Genomic DNA, 17,840 nt, shown 5'->3' on the forward strand with positions numbered 1-17,840 from the left:
TTCCTCGAGAAAGTTTTCTCTGTCCTATTTTCTCTTTGACTCCTGAGGGAACCTTCTGATTTACTGCAGATCCATCCCCACCTGAGCCTTACACACATAATCATTAGCGCACATTCAAAGACACCTCCATCTGTGGGAGAACAATGATCTCCATTTATTTTGTTTCATATACATCCATATTTTGAATTTAATACAAAAAGAAAAAATTAGAATCTGACAAATGTTTACAAACAAGATACCTTCAAATAGATTTTACTCATTTCAGTCTGGTGCAGAGTAAATGACAAATTGTTTTGTTATATTCAAGGCAACAGAGTCTGTAGTCGACGACTACTTAGCCCAACCTTTATGCAAGCTTAATTTTTATCTACCATGAACAATAAACTCATTGTTGATTCCCAGTTTTCTCTGTGTGTGTATGTATGTATGTATGTGTGTGTGTGTGTGTGTGTGCACATGTGTACATAGCAGCTCCTTTCATAGAAAGAAAAGACATCTAGAGGTTGTCTTGTACTTTTTTTTACCTACAGGAATCATGATAAGATACAGAATGGATTACATGTAACCGGGGCTGGATTTTATAAGAAAAAATAATTAGCTGACAAATGAGGGCAGCAATAAAAAAGCGTCTTTTTTGCAACAATAAATAAATACAGTCAAAGTTTTCTGTGTGGACTTTACACCAGCTTCTTCACTGAAGAGCAGACGTGGCATTTCCATGGAGTTAAATGTGACCCCATTTATCTTTTTTCTTGCTTTCCTTTTCTCTCTCTCTCTCTCTCTCTCTCTCTCTTTCTCTCTCTCAATAAAACAAAGTTTTCCTGCTTCTGCCACAATAGTACAACAATTGGATCTTGACAAGAAAGTGGTGCTGCTGATTTTGTTTTTCCTTTGTCCGTTGGACAAAATAGGCCAAGAATATGGTGACTGTTGTGACTGATAAAAATGCAGTTTAGGTCAACTCTTGTCAGGATAACCTGACTAAAAACATCTGGCTTCTTTAAAAAAAAAAAATTCAGACAACCAGATTCTTGCTGTGTTTTGTGTTAAGGAAACACGTTGAACTCTAAGAAGCTGTAGACTGCAGTTTGTTGTTATGTGACCTGCAGAATACAGAAAACAGGGAACAATTAAGCACCCTTCCATCTCTCAGAACCATGATGCCCTAAAGTTGATGCTGGGGAGAGGGGGAGAAGAGTAAAAGGGGAGGTCAATCAATCTGAGGGAAAGCAGCCATGCTGTCTCAGTTCAGTTTATTTACCAGCAATAATGTATCAAATAATTAATTCTGAACTTCCTCTGAATTTTTTTAACCTGTAGTATTAAAATTGTCCACTGCACACAAACCATGATATATTTTACTAATAAAGGTTACAAAATTTTTCAGTCTAAGGAATGATTGAGACACATTTACAGAAGTACTTCCATCTTGGTAAAAAATATACAAATTATTTTACATTGATTTGAGAAGTCTGGGGGAAAACTCAAATGTAAATGAGCATGAACAGTAATTAAAATCACATTTTTCTACTAAGAATTCAAAAAAGCCTCCTTCCTAAGCTTCATAGCTTTATTCACAACTGCAATTAGTAGACTAAAATGCTGTACAAAGTTTCAAGACTAAATCAATTTACTTTAAGATGCAACATCTGTTTTAATACAGTATTCAAATAATTTACAGTAATTTTCATATTACATTGTTCAACATGGCTGCTAGAAAAATGATTGTTTACTGCTACACATCTTCCAATAATTCATTTGCATTTTTTTTGATAACAGAGCTGGACTCTCTAGGGAGGTGTTTGAAATAGGTACTGTCATGGTACAAAAAATAAAAGTGACCCCACATCCAGTTCTGATTCCAGTTAAAAAGTTCAGACTAAAGATATCACAATCTGCAAGAAAAGAAAGAACATGCATGGTGTAAATGAAGAAGCATAACAAATAAAATGCAGTACTGAAAATAATGCGCACAAACACAATGCTGGATGACAACTAATAATGAGAAGGAAAAACGATAGCAAATATTGGAAATTCATGATAAAGTGACATCTTCAACCACTGACTGCTTCTCCCCAATTCACCTCACTTCTGCTTACTCCTTGGTGACTTTCTTGTTTAGACCCCATAGGTGTCCAAATCCTGCTCTGGAATGCCTAATAGTTACCTACAATATCACAACACAAACAGCTTTGGCTTCTAAGGCACATTCTGGCAAGTTGATATCCACAAAACAAAAATAGGGATGAATGTGCTAAGTTACAATGCATGGAGAGGTAATTCTGAACAGAGACAACTGCTGCAGAGTAGTTCCCACAATTTTATTTCGATAAACCCAGCAGTGAGTTTTACGCACAAGGCTCATATATCCTGCCTTCTAGCAAATGCAGACAAATTGCTGAGAAAGTTTGCTTTACCTTTTTAAAAAATTCTAAATATTAAAAAAAAATCAAGGGTTCATTTTAAAAATAAAATGAGAAATTTTAGCCATACCCAATCAGAATTAATCAGCAATAAAAACATAAGCTAAAGGGTGACTACTTCAAGCAGATCAACATGAGCTTAATTTTCTAAGACCAAATTTGTGAAGCCTATAACCAGTCAATTATTCCTACTGAATCTGGATTCATTTCCTCCAAAACTCCAAATCTTTTGGAAAGGGCAATAGCCCGTGGCGCAGTGGAAAGAGCCTGGGCTTCGGAGTCAGAGGTCATGGGTTCGACTCCCGGCTCTGCCACTTGTCAGCTGTGTGACTGTGGGCAAGTCACTTCACTTCTCTGTGCCTCAGTTACCTCGTCTGTAAAATGGGGATTAACTGTGAACCTCACGTGGGACAACCTGATTACCCTATATCTACCCCAGCACTTAGAACTGTGCTTTGCACATAGTAAGCGCTTAACAAATACCAACATTATTATTATTATTTATACGAGAGAGCGGTTAGCACAATAGTGGTGCATGAAGTCCGAGGAGCTGTATTAGTGTAGAGCATCAGCAAGTGAGAAGGTCGTGAGAGAGGATGTTGTTGCTCACCTGCTTGCTTTGAATCCTTTCAGTTTTTGTACAAAGAATGATTCAAGAACTTCTGCACATTGGTAAAAAGGGGAGTCACTTGGATTGTAGTAACGACAGTTATCAAAAATTTTGGTCATATCTGCCACAAATTCTGTCAGCTTTTTGTAATAACGCTTTTGTATCCGTTCTTCCATGGTGGCAAGGTCTTCAACACAAAATATAAAGCACCATTTTAATCTCGAGAGACATTCTTATAGAGGTTTCAAAATGCTAATGTGTACATCAGGAATATTTGTCCGAGTTTACGAAAGCTGTACGTTCATCAGCTAAGCCACATGGTTCATCTCACTTCTCCTAATCTGGGCGCACAGAATCAACTAGGTCCCCTAAATACATCATCCTAACAAGAGCAAAACACAATGAACATTGAAGGATTTTCACAGAGGAGGAGATAAATGACTTGCTCAAAGAGCAGAGTGGGACTGAACTGCTGGACCCTGCATCCCGGCTCTTGTCATCAGTCCACTGGAGTTCAAGGGGGAAAAATTACAGTACATAAAATCCTTTACCGAAAAGATCCTGATTTAAGTGAATCTCAAAAACAAAATAAGAGAAATGTAGACTCAAAAGGGGTATTAACAATTTTCAAAATTTCCCAGGCTATCAAATCATTTGGAACATTCAGATTATGATTCCTTTCTAAATTTAAAATTCCAAGAAAGACCTAGGAATCTTAAGTATAAATTTATCTTTCTTCCGGTATATTGCTTCAAAACCAATTTTAGGCATGGACCCAACAGAACACAAAATTAGATGTTGTTACGATTAGGTTAAGTGCCCCTGAAGAATAAATTTCCCTTTTTGTTTGACTTGGAAAAAAAAATACAAAGGGATCATCTTCTGCAACAGGAAGGTTCCTTCTGAAATGTTTGCTTTCTTGGTAATTTCACCAAGTGCCATAATACTTGCAAACATTAAAGGAAACAGTCTGACCTGAATCTTAGCCTGTAACAAAGCGCCTGCTTCTCACTTGGAGTAAAGTGAGAAAACATTAATTGTATCCTTTTTCCACTGAGAAGACAGTCACTTGATCATCTCTGAGCATCTATCACCTGCTTGTGAAAACAAAATTAATAGGCTGAGAAATGACCCACTTGGTTTCTTCTGATTATTTAGGAATTACTCCTTTTCTCTTTATTCCATTTCCCAGATCTAACTAAAAATTCCAATTTAAATAGGGGGAGCATAGAGTCCGGGCCTGGGAGACAGAGGACCTGAGTTCTAATCCCAGCTCCATTTGCCTGCTGCGTGACCTCGGGCAAGTCACTTCATTTCTCTGTGCTTCGGTCTCCTCAACTGCAAAATGGGGATTCAAAATCTAATGAGCCCTGTGTAGAACAGAGACTTTATTAGGCTTGATTAACTTGTACCTATCCCAGCGCTTAGAAGAGTGGTTGACACACAGTAAGTGTTCAACAAGTACAATTACCCTTTCTAGTCCTGCCATATTTAAATAAGTTGCATTGATCATAATGCTAAAAAGCTTCTATCAGCAGAAAAAGTCTTCCATTTGAGGCAGACATTTTACCCAATGTATCTGTGGTGGTTCAATTTTCCCCACCGGTAGAACCCCGGCTCTACCACTTGTCAGCTGTGTGACTTTGGGCAAGTCACTTAACTTCTCGGTGCCTCAGTTACCTCATCTGTAAAATGGGGATTAAGACTGTGAGCCCCACGTGGGACAACCTGATTCTCCTGTGTCTACCCCAGCGCTTAGAACAGTGCTCGGCACAGAGTAAGCGCTTAACAAATACCAACATTATTATTATTATTATTATTATTAATTTTCTAAAATGTCGAACTGTATTTGAAGAGACTTCCTATGGGAAAGTCAACCAGCAGAATCTACTTGTGGAAGAACACATTTTACTTTATTAGAGTAACAGAATTGACACAAATTTTAAAATGGTGAGAACTACAAATTTTCTGAAGGGACAGTTCCCCTCCAGTGGCCGCTCACATCAGTTACACAGGCTGATGGAGTTCCTTGTTACATATATTATACGTATGCCCTCAGAGATTCGTTGTAAATATTTTCATGTTTGTCTCCTCTTTTAGAATGAAAGTTCCTTGTGGCCAGGGACTGTGTCACCACTTTAATCTGTACTTTCCAAGTGCCTGGTATACATACAGTGCATCCCATCCAGTGGCCACTTAAATACATGTTGCGACTTCTACCACCCTAACTATGACTGCCTATCTGTTCTACAAATGTTACACATCTGTCTCCTCTGGGGAGACTGAGAATAATGACAGAATTCTCTATTCAACTCAAGTACCTACCCATAGGTTCCTTAATAACGCCATAGTAATCTGGGGCATCATTGGGATCAACTGGTTCCAAGAAAGGCCATGCCATTTTGTGAGCCTAAAAGAAAAAGCAAGCACCATTACATTCAGAAGAAAATATAAAATGACATTTACTAATGAAAATACTGATAATAAGGGTGGTATTTGGTAAGCATTTACTACGTTTCAAACACTGTTCTAAGTAGTGGGGTAGATAAAAATTAAATCAAATTGGATGCAGTCCCTTTCCCAAAGGGGGCTCACAGTCTACGTAGGAAGGGGAACGGGTATTGGATCCCCATTTTACAGATGAGGAAACTGAGGCATAGAGAAGTTACATGACTTGCCCATGTCACAGAGCACACAAGGGGCAGAACCAGGATTAGAATCCAGATCCTCTGATTCCCAGGCCTAGGCTCTTTCACTACTCCACACTGCTTTTCTAGGAAAAGAGGACAGTTACAAGAGTTAGTGCTTAGGTAGTACTGGGGTCCATAGGATGAGTAGCTAAGTGCCACCCAAAACAGATGGGGGACCTGACAGAGCCCAACCCCCAGCGCGCTGGTCCCAGCATTTTTCTGTGGACGCAGGGGCTCCGCCTTGCTCCTACGCATGTTTCATAAAATACACGTGGAGAGCACAAGGATAAAACAGCCTGTCTTCCGGTTTTACTAAAAAAACACAATTTAGAGCTTACTAATGCAGAGCAATATCTTCTCAAAAAAAGGTCTAATGGATCAATAATGAAGGCATTTACAGCAAATACCCATGGCTGGATAGAAGATGGTATGAAAAGATATATCCACAATAGTATCACAATTATAGCTATCTGAACTCCATTGTAGGACACACAGCTTCCCAGCCATAATTCACTGGCTCTTTTCAATTTCCCCAAAACAGATATCAGTCCAAGTTTCCAAATCTTCTCATAAAAGAACCCAGATTATCAATGAAAGACTACTATGTTATGTTCATAATCACCCTATTGTTTTACTTGTGAGAGCCTTTTTTAGGTGGTGGCATTTCATACTCATTTCTTGAGCTGTCAGAGGCTGAAGAACACCACTGCACTAATAAGTGACTAGTTAGGCCCACAGAGGATGATTCATTTTTGTGTTTTATCACCGAGTTGCCTCTTTGGCTTATATGACCTCCATTATTCTCCATTCACACCGTCAATATCCACCCTGCAACCCTCTTTTTTTTTTTTTTAAAAAAAAAAAGGAAAAAAAGGGGATTCCCTTTGGAGGGGCCATATATTCAAGGTGGAAACTCTGGTGATAAATCTGGTAGACTGTAAGTTCCTTTACGGTAGGGGCATGTTCACCAGCTACTGTATTTCCCCAAGTACTTAGTACAGTATGCTGCACATGATAGTCCCTCCAGGAACCCCAGCTGTTTCTGGTCATGGAGGGCAAGATGGTGGAGGTTTTTCTGGAGGGGCTGCCATCCTGTCAACCTTCCTTCCTTTCTCCTGCCCCAAATACTTCCCCTGCTTCCAGCACTTTATAAGCCTCAAGGACCCAGTCTCTCCCTTCTCTGGTTTCTGTGGCAGGGGGAAGCAGGTAGGGACACTTTTTTTTTTTAAAGGTATTTGTTAAGTGCTATGGGCCGAGCACTGTACTAAGCCCTGGGATAGATACAAAATGTAAAATGGGGCTCACAGTCTAAGTAGGACGGAGCAGGACTTAACCCCCACTTAACCCCGGGCGAAGACACTGGGGCACATGCAAGTTAAGTGATTTATCCAAGGTCAGGCAGCAGGAAAATGACAAAGACACTTCTGAAGAATATTATGGAACCAGGTGAACACCCGCCAAGGACTGGCTGGTAATTAGGCTGAAAGAGCAGACACCCTCGCCACGAGAGTGGAGCAGTAGCGATGGCAACTGCTGTTGCCAATGCCATCACAGCATGTGTGTGTATCTGTGAGACAGAGAGAAAAAGAGAGACAGGGGAAGCGTGTGTGCCAAAGAAACACGGGTGGGATTTCCATGGCAGGAATGTGCCACCTCTATGGGACACCACCCCCACGCTGTCAAGAGAGGGAAGGACATCCTCTATCCCAGGACAGAGCCAGGATGATGGGGACCTGGTTTCATTCTGCATATTAAATGCTCCCCGTATCTGTTAAAACTAACTCCCTTCCCCCCCGCAACCCGTAGCCATCATTGGGCAGAGACGCAGAGAACTAGGATCGGCAGGAAATGTGCCTTTCCTGACCCGACCTACTGAAACGGGGTTCCTCACCTGTAGAGAACGCAGCACTCGTTTCAATCCCTCATAATCTTTATCGGTCAGTGGACTAAGGACTGTCATAGCATCCTCCGTTGACTGACATTGTGGACAGACATACTCATCAATGAGGTCTGCCTCACTTTGCAGAATACCCACACAGCGCCCGTGATACCAGTTCTGACATCGATCGCAACCGATGTAAAATCTGTAAGACCCAAATCACACAAGTTAGTTCTAAAACGATGGAAGAACGTCATAAGGCAATTTTATAAGTACCAATATCTTCACCTGAAGTCGTGCTAAGTGTCAGGATGGAAAAATACTTCCATTATTACGGTTTCAATACCCTAAATTAGTGACATTCTATCTTTCAGGATTTTTTTCCTCTGGCAAAATTTAGTTAATCGATCTGTCGAAGCACCGGGTCATTAGTAACACAAACTAATACTGGAGAATGGTTTTCAAGAAAAATTACAAAAGCTTATTGTAGATTTTAAACTTCAGAAGAGAAGGAAGAACATCAAAATCTCTCACAACTGGTAGTGTATCAAACGGGGTGGCTAAAAATAGCTCCCATTTTCATTCTGATCATTTGGAAGCCAAAATCCTGCTGTCGGATAACAGGCGCTGAGACCCTCTCTTCTCAGCCTGGACACAGAATAGCATTTTCCTAAGTAAAGATAAAGCACCATTTCAAGCACCGGTAAATCCAAATGGGTAATTTCTATCCCGATAAATGAACCACCCTGTTAATTTCGTGGTCATAGCTTAAAACATCGCATCCGCCTTTAAACCACATTTTCTCAACACATCACAAGGATTCACTATTAAGCAACAAAAACTCGGAAGGGGGAGAAAGTGGGAGAAAATAAGAGGAAAAGAAAATCGGGGAGGAATCTGTAATATCAATGAATAATATATGCAGAGTAAAATAGCTTTCTTTTTTTTTTTATTTAAGGAGAAGAAACAAGTAACCAGTCTGAGCAGTCGGTCTTCCTAAATAATTAAATAAGATGCTCTTATCAGAACTCACTGTGACTCATCATAAGGTGTTCTGCAGATACAGTACAATTCCTCACTGCTGCCCTCTTGTGCCCGCTTACAATCATTACAGATGTACACATCCATTTTCTTAGCCTCCTTTTCTGTGATGCCAACACATTCTCCATGATACCAGTTAGTACAAAGATCACAGCCAATATAGAACCTAAAAGTATTCACAATGAAAATGACAATGTGATTGTCATTTTGAACGGCATGGCACTTTTCCCCCTGCCTTTCCTGTCACTACTGCACTTTCCTGCGGGGCTGTTATCTGCAAGGGGTCGGGCGCCTTCCTGAACCGACCAGTCTACTGAGGAAAGCTGGCACCTGACGCTTGTAGCTCCTGTGAAACTCATCGGTCACTCTCATCACTCTCAAAACATGCCAACTCTTTGGGGGAACTATGAGGTCTGAATAATGTACTGGAATGAAACGGACGAAAAACAAAACAAAAAACCCACCCCGGAGACGACGCCTCCGTTGCGAGAGGCACACAGACCGACGCCGAGAAACAACAGTTTTCAACTGTCAAAACTAGGCCACGAGGCATCTCTTAGGTCGGTTGGAAAATGCGTCTCATAAGTAGGTTTAAAAACAGAAGCAAAGCGCAAACACCAGGTAGAAGTTATTCTACAGGGAAACATGCACAACAGCCATGGCACAAAATATACTGGCGAAATACGATGTGAATGAGAAAACTGGGAAAGGAGTAATAGCAGTAATTGAACTTCTGCTAGGTGCTCTGAAGACACAAAAGGGATTTCGAGTAACTAGGATCACTGCCCCCCTAACCACAAACACGGATGGGAATCATTCTTCGGAAAACGGTACGTCGGTTCGGAATCAATACAGCGTGACAAGATATGCTATGACGATGAAGGTAGAAGTTCAAGGAATTGACTTGATGCAGAAACACACGGATGGCTCCTTCCAGAGAATGGGGAGGAAACGCCTGTACGTTACTGAATAGGAGACACGGGAGTACTTTGGACTGGAACACTCCCTAATTTCCTTCCGCTGGGAGGAACCTAATCAACCTAACCACTTGAGATCTCCCTTTCTGATTGTCACCCAACTAAAATGATCATGAGAAACTTCTCCTATGCTTCACAGTGGGACTGCTATACGCACGAGGCTGCAAACTTGCAGATGGCCCCTAGGAGGAACAGCTCCAGTGTGGGCAATTATAGGAAAACCTCCCCGTGAGTGAAATGGATGCAACTGGCTTGCCCAGCCCTGCCCAATGAGTGGCCAACAGAGCATTGCTTCCACACGCCGGCATGGACTGCCTTGGAACGTTGCACTGCTGTAGGGGTGTTGAGCCGGCGGGGCCCATCGCCCCCAGCCCAGGAAACCTATCAGAATCCTTGACTAGGAGGAATCAGGGCCATCCTGCCTCTCCCTGCTCTCCAGCTCTGCCTCTGTCCTGAGGCTCAATTTCAACTCCCAAGAACCTTCAGGGGGGCATGATGCTTCTGGGGAAACGAGCAGGGAACGGTCTGCGTGGAAGGTCAAGTGAGACGCCGATGGCCGTCGAGTGAAGGTTCAGGCGACTCTGCTGCTGCTGGGGATATATGGTCCAGACACGACAGGCCACAGACCAAGGTGAGGGGAAGGGGGACAAGAAGTGTGCAGTGGGAGGTACCATGATTCCTGAGAGCCTGGAGGGGAGGGGAAGAAGGAATTGAAGGAGGAGAAAGGGAAGAAGGAAGGAGGAGGAGAGTGAGAGTTGGGGGTGTCGGAAGAGCAAGTGGGTAAATGGGGGTTTGGGAGGTTAGTGCTCACAGTGCAGGCAGCTGATAAACTGGTGGAGAAGGACACTTCTGTTCTGTGTTGTGGTCTCGCAAGTGTTCCCACACCTAAAACAATGCAACTCCATTGCTCCATCCATCTTGCTTCTCACCCTCAACTTGGAGTAGAAGCCAGCCCTTGAGTTTTTTCCTATAGAGAAATCCAACTCATCAACAAGTCTGAATTGGACACTTCTGCACTAACTGGAACAAAACACCTCCCCAAACTTCCAAGATTTCACAGAGGTTGAATCAATGTCCTCTTTCTCTTTCTCCCTCCCACTGGACTGTTCTTATCTTCCCCTTCTGCCCTAGGGGGCCAGGGATTCTCTTTTACTACCATTATGGGGACTGGTCACAGGGAACGGGGTGCTTTGCCTGCAAGAACCAAGTGAACTGTCTCCATAGTGCTCCATGGCCAGAAGGCAGCCCGGAAGCAGGACTGTGGCTTGAACATCAGTTATCTCCATAATCTTGCCCCTAGATTCTCAAACTGTCGACTGGGAAGTACAAAGGAATCCCAAGAGAACATAACAGCTAGCTGACTCTTCCTTCTCGGAACTGAGGATGAGTGAACCTGGCGGGCCTGAATGTCATTAATGCAAAGTGAACGATGGGGAAGATCCATAGAATGTAGGCGACCTCGAAAGAATGTTCGTATGAAATGTCTTAATGTTCGTATGAAACTGAGTGCCATCAATCGATAGGGTTATCGCTTTCAATGGGACAAACCAACTCCATGAGAATTTAGGGGCTCTGAAACAGTGGCACTACCCCATTTGCTTGAAATTTCAGAGAATTCAATTCAATAACCAACTTAACCCACAAAATTTCCAGCCCCAGAATTTACAAAGGGAGCAATAGAATCAGATAATATCACCAACACAGATCGCTGTTTTTTCAAACATGCCTATATATCGTCAGCTTTGAGGAACCAAGGCTAGAACTGATACCAGTGGAAATATATTGAACACCCCTAAATGAGCCAATCTTTATGAAGAATTGAACATAGCTTGAAAATTGCTTGCTCAAATTTATTTGGTGTCAGTACTTTTATAGAATGGCACACACTTCTAAAATAAGGTCATTTGGTGCTGGCTTTGCTCTTCAAAAATGGGGCACAAATTATTTTCCCAACCAGGGTGTAAACAGCATCACACTGCTAAACTATTTCTTAAACTAATGATCATACCTCCCAATAGAGGGCATGTCTCAAAAAGATGACTTCTTTTACTTATCATTTACTGAAACCCATGCAGGATGCTTGTGGGGTGTCCTGGGTCTTTGGGAGCACTTAGGGGAACAGATCTGTATTTTCTCTTGACTTTACAGACAATGAACAAGTAGGGATGATTACAGTAAAAACAGGCTAAAATCCAGTGGCAGCAACTCTACTGGGAAGTAGCTGACGTTCTAAAGTAATGTTTGGTTTGCCTGCTGCTGTGAGATTGTTCTTCATTGGCGGGGCTGGGAGCACATCTCTGCTCTAGAGATACCACTATCGATTAATTTGTGACGAGGAGCCAATCATTTGTTTCCAGAGCCGAGGTGAGGGCTCCTTCCCACACAGAAAGAGCCAGAAGGGGAGAAAGCAAGGGAGCAACAGAAAGCGTGTGGGCTCATGACAAAGAAGCATACAATGGAAAGACAGATGGGTGAAAACAGGGGGCCAAAGTCAAGATCTTCAGATGAAAAAACAAACATGCAAAATCACTTTGACACCTCACACTAAAAAATGCCTTCCTCTACACGATGCCATGTTTTTTTTTATAAGGCACTGCTCCTAGGTTCTTCACTTTTTCTCAGTTAGCAACTAACACTTCAAGTCTACGCTGAACAGGACCGAACGCACGGAAATCACTGGACCAACTCACTTAGATTCGTCGTAAGGCGTTTTACAGATGCAGTAAAGCTTTGTGTCCTTCTTGGTTTCCTTTGAGGTAGTAGAGATCATTTTCTTTTTCTTGGACTTGGAAGCCGAAGACTCTCTCTCCTCCTCTCGCTTTCGCTTCTGGGAGGATACGGGTGTGGGTACCGTTGGCGTCGATGTGACACTGGCTGCATGTGGGTGCTGTACCGGTGGTGGCGGTGGCGGCGGCGGAGGCGGCGGTGGAGGAGGTGGAGGAGCTGCGGCTGCTGCTGTGGCTGCTGCCGCTGCTGCCTGTGCTTTCTCCTTTTCCTTCTTAATTTTACTGAGGTCTTTCTTTAGCTCTTCCTGCAGCAAACGATGCAAGACATGCAACCGTGAGAGTAATTTCAAGTGAGATTGAAACCTTTTCTGAGTACTGGAGGACTAGAAGAGAGTTCACATCTGGGAGTGATCCTCCCAGGCAGGATTGAATCGGATCGAATCTACCCCATCCTAGTGTCAAAATTCACTGGGAAGGAGCTTTCACAACCAACTCCTCACTCGGGTTCATATGCCTTGGGATTCTCTAGGCCCGGAAGGTCTTCCTAATAATTAACCTCATCTTTCCCGCTGCAACTTAAATCCCAATCAAAACCAAGGAAACGAATCAAACCATTAACAACAGAAATTGATAATTACTACTAAAAGACTGGGAAAGCATCTTGAGACACGAGAGCGGCCCGACTGGGGTCACTTGAGGCTCCCAACGAACTGACCTTCAAACAAGTCCTTTCGAGACCTGAAGAGCCTAGGAATGCTTTGAAAAATTGAAAGATCCACAGGAAAGAAAAGAAATAAAATTAACAAAGGAATCATTAACTGATTGAAAAAGAATGGTCTTGAAACTGATGGTATGGACTGCCTCCCTTATATTTTCAGGAAGAAAATTCCACCGACTCTGTGCCGGGATTATGTACTGTTAAGACAAAACTTTAGCAATCTTAAAATACCATAGGAATTTCAATAATTCTGATATATTGTCCCGCAGAATGCCCCGATCCAACTGTCAAGCTGTTTCTCGTTCCGGAACCAGCAAGGATTGAGCTGTCTGGTTCAGTGGCAGCGGGAACAATCTCACAAAAGTCCGATCTTTCACTCACTGGTCAGAAAGATAGAAAGCTAGGAGTAGGGGAAAGGAAGAGAGAAAAATATGGTGAGCCCCAATTTGTGTGAGAGGAGCAGGGCTAATTGTAATCAGTAGGGAGGAAAGATCTTGAATCAAACCAGAATTAGATACATTTTCAAGAGACAAAAGACTCACATTATAGACTGTAGACTGAGTTCTTAATTCTTGGAGTTGAAGCAAAAATCCAAGGAAATAATTTGTGAAGATGCATACTGAGTACTTTGCAACACATTTAGAAGATGAAAAACTATCTGCTCTTACCTGCACTTCTATTTGAAGATCTTTGTCTAGCAGGGCTCTCTTTTTCAATATTTCAGCTTTCAGTTGTTCTTTGTGTTTGAAGAGCAGAGCTGACAGCTTGGTAGCATTTTGCTTGCTACGTTTCTGTTCCACACTCTCCTCCCGTTTTCGCTTCTTAGCTGCCTGTTTTTCCTCCTTATCGATCTTATCCAAAATATACTTCATGACCTGGTTACATACTATCATTCTGGGAAAGACAAAGATATGTAATTCTGAACATATAGTCAAGAATAACAAGAACCACTCAAGTGATATACTGATTCAAAAACTTCAGAATTGACATAATCCTTAAAAAGTTGTTTCCAGAAAATTTGAAAATCATTGGCTAAAGCTTGACCCAAAATTTTAGAAATTCATTACCTAGTGCTAGGTCTTTGGTACCTTTATCTTCTTTTTTGTTTTTTTGGGGGGCCAATTGCAAGGAGAAAAGCTCAAATACTGCATGATAAATGCATGCATTGAGTATAAAACAATGAATTTCCATCTGAGTTACAAAATTTAGAATAGCAACCTGTTTTGTCAGGGCCAGAACTTCTCTTGGTTTGTCTAAACTAAATACACTTAATAAGCAGCAATACACTTAGCTCCTTATCAGCGTTTTCTTCCTACCTCTGGTTTTCTTCTCTTTCAGCTGGTGTCATAGTCTTTTTTTGTTTTAAGTGTTCTATCACAGCATTATGCTTCATCACCACCTTAAATATGGGGCAAAAACCAAATAATTCAAGTGAGACTCAAAATTGATCCGGTCAACAGCAGAAGAAACTTGAACGCTTTACAATTAGAAAACCAGTCATAATTTTCAAATGGGCAACACTTAGCAACGTAAAGGGCTGTACCAATAATTAAGGATAATAATGGTTTTTAAGTACTGCTTTAAATGCTGGGGTAGAGAGAAAGTAATTAGGTTGGACATGGTCCCTGACTCACATGGGGCTCACAGTCTTAATCCCCATTTTACAGAGGAAGTAACTGAGGCACAGAGAAGTGAAGTGACTTGTCCAGGGTCACACAGCAGACAAGTGGCGGAGCTGGAATTAGAACCCATGTTCTCTGACTCATAAGCCCATGCTGCTTCTTTAGGGAATGCTGTGAAAATGAGTTGGCTCCTTGAGAGCAGAGATTGTATCTTCTACCTCTTTTGCAGCTGCCCATGATCTTAGCACTCAGTTATTCCAAAATGCTCGCGCTCCCTATGCATTTTGGACAAAACACTGTTTAGGTGCTAAGGGATGCTCTTCTGACAACACATGTGTCCGGATGGGATGTGCTGCGGTGTGGGAAGAAGTGGTTGTGTGCATGTCCGAAGCATCGACCAAGCAGGGCGCATTCTAGCATGAGTTTTCCTTAATGTGGTGTTTGTCAGGACCTGAACTCTTGCCTTAGAAGAGAAATGTGTGCACTTAATATGGGCTCAAACAGCACTCCTGACTTATTCACCTTCAAAGTCCCATCCGGGCCTGTGCTAGCCTTTTGTGTCTTGGGCCCATCTGGCTTGGGGAATTGGCTAGCCAGGTTATGTTGTGAATTCTGCTGGGGGCTTTGGATCAGATTCACGTGGGACAGGTGGCCCGACTCTAGGTTCTGCTTCCTGACTCTGGTCTCACCTGAGTCGCATGAGGTTCAGATAAGACCAGTAGGGCGGAGGGGTGGGTGGTGCCTCCGGGTGCGATAAAAACTGCACCTATGTGACAGATCTGGAGTCTCAACTATTAGAATAACTGAGGAGATGGTGGCAGTTTGTAACTAAGGGCTGTTGTTTGGAGCAGCGAGGAATCTGAAGACCGTTCTCTCCAGAAACTGTTGTAACTACTTATTTTGTTACTTTGGATGGTGGAACCTGGAATTTACTGTTGCTCCTATTTTACTCTTATTGTCCCACACATCTGTATAATACCCCTTCTTAAACTGAGTGCCTCGGATGGGCCAGGGAGAATATCTGAGGCTGATTATCTCATATTATCAATCAGTGGTACTTACTGAGTGCTTGGGGGATACAGAGCACTAGAATAAGTACACCAGAAGCAAAAGACATGGTCCCTTCTCCCTGGGGGGGTTAAGAATTGAAAGGATTCACCCAGCGCTTTGCATGGGTTCAGGGCCTCAAAACCCTAACTAATTAAAAAGGGAGGTTCAAAATGAAATGTGAAAACTCCAAAGTACTCCAGAGTGGTGATGCTGAACAAACGAGCTCTGTAACAACACTGTCCTTATACATTTCATTTGACATTCAGATTCCTCTCTCACGACATCCAGTGCAAAGTTAAAAATGCTTTCAAAGCGGCTCTTTCGGTCCCCACTTCCTCCTCCCTCTAATAATCTAGCAAATGACCAGTGACTGAATCAGGCCAACCAAAAAAGTCCCGTGATAACAGCACCCGTTCATGATTTTCAGTCAGCCTACTACCTCTCATATATTGACACAGAAGCAGTTTTGGTACCTTAACTGGGCAACTCAAAGCCACCCAGGGGATTCAGGATACCGCATTCTAACCCAGGCTAAAGCCTGCTTCTTTTCTGGACTTTTGGAAAACTTACCTGCTTCTGGATGATTTCACTCTGATTAGAGGCCTGGAGGCTGTGCTCACGCTTAATTTCAATCTGCTGCTGTTTCTTCTTTTGCTGTTGCTCCCTGAGCTGCTGAACCCTCTGCAGTTGTTCTTGCACGCTGGCCGCCTGCACCGTGACCACATTCTGGATCTGGTGCGTCTGCACAGGGCTGGTTTGCTGAATCTGAATGGGTAACTGGAGCTTGATTTGCTGAGGCACAACCCCCTGCTGAGCCTGTATCTGAGCCACCACATGAGACTGGATTTGAGAGAGAACCTGTACTTGCTGCTGAAGCTGTGGAACGGTGATGACTTGAGTCTGAGGCTGTTGAATTTGCAGTTGAGGGCGGGACGGAGATTGGACGGTGACTTGGTTTAAAGCTGGGGTGGCCGGAAGGGTCTGAACAGTGGACTGGAGTTGAGGCTGTGACGGCTGTGGCGCCTGCGGTGGAATCGGGACGGACGGATGAGACTGATTTTGCACCTGCGGTGGACTTGAAGTCGGAACTTGGGCCGCCTGGGCGGCGGGTACTTCGGATGGGGTTGGTGGGTGGATGTTCGTCTGTGGCGGACTCTGCCCTCCAGCGGGAGACTGTCCCTGGCCCTGACTTGGAGGCTGCTCCTCCCCTGTTTGGGGTTTGGTTGTCTGTGTGAGAGAAGGTTGAGGTTCGGATGTATCTGGGGATGGAACGGTGGCTTGGGCCTGGGCTTCTGCTTGGGCCTGGACTTCAGATTGCCCTGGGGGCTGGGGTGCCTGTGTTGGGGCCTGGGGTTGAGCGGAAGATTGAGCAGTCTGTGTTGGGGCCGGAGATTGGGTTTGTGGCTGGCTCTGAATTGGTGGCTGAGCTGGTGGAAGCGGTTGGGTTTGCTGTCCTTGGGTCTGGGGTGTCGGGGAGGTTTGTTTCTGTTCACTCGTAGCTGTGAAAAAAGATCAAACCACCCCATCAGTCCAAATCCTTTCAAGGAAAGCCGCAGCAGAACCAAGACGATTTTGAAGTTAAAGATATTTTCCTTCGGTTTAATTAACACTTACACCCACGCACGGGAAAATATATCAACAGAAAGCTGAGCGCCACTTTTTGGGTCACCACCGAAAGTTCTAACAGGCTTGCGGAAGCTTCCCAGACTAGCAGAGTGGAGGCACAAGGAGACGGAGATGGGAGGAACTCATTTCTGAAAACAGCACAAGCCTTACTGTTAAACCCGAGTCTCACCTGTGGTTGAAGTGGAAACTGTGGTGGTGGTGGTGCTGGCTGTTGTGGCTGCTGTGGCTGCTGCTGGCAGTGGGGTAAAAAGGAATCTCTGAATGGTACCATTTGGCATTGCAGCCTGCATTAACTGTTGTCCCGGTCCTGGAATTACTGTCACCCCCTGAGGGATCAACTGCAATTGTCCAGTAGTTTGACCCTGTCCCTGAATTACAACTGTCAAACCCTGACTGCCACCCTAGGAGAAAAAGGTCACCACGTAAATACAAGTTGTTCACCACACAGGCTTAAGGACTGTTCATCATTAGCACAACA

General features: G+C 43.3%; 1 protein-coding gene across 1 annotated transcript in view; it reads right to left on the reverse strand.

Annotated features, from left to right (window-relative positions):
* Positions 1 to 127: 127 nt before the first annotated feature.
* The window catches only part of BPTF (bromodomain PHD finger transcription factor), an 87,687-nt gene continuing 69,974 nt past the window's right edge, over positions 128 to 17,840 (reverse strand). Inside the window, 9 exon segments of the mRNA XM_039914260.1 lie at positions 128 to 1,103; positions 3,034 to 3,220; positions 5,359 to 5,443; positions 7,615 to 7,807; positions 12,311 to 12,651; positions 13,733 to 13,958; positions 14,381 to 14,463; positions 16,307 to 17,235; positions 17,532 to 17,763. Of these exon segments, the coding sequence (XP_039770194.1) occupies positions 1,067 to 1,103; positions 3,034 to 3,220; positions 5,359 to 5,443; positions 7,615 to 7,807; positions 12,311 to 12,651; positions 13,733 to 13,958; positions 14,381 to 14,463; positions 16,307 to 17,235; positions 17,532 to 17,763 (2,313 nt within the window). The 3' untranslated portion in view covers positions 128 to 1,066.

This window comes from Ornithorhynchus anatinus, chromosome 15 (genome assembly GCF_004115215.2).
Source record: "Ornithorhynchus anatinus isolate Pmale09 chromosome 15, mOrnAna1.pri.v4, whole genome shotgun sequence".
Taxonomy (NCBI): domain Eukaryota; kingdom Metazoa; phylum Chordata; class Mammalia; order Monotremata; family Ornithorhynchidae; genus Ornithorhynchus; species Ornithorhynchus anatinus.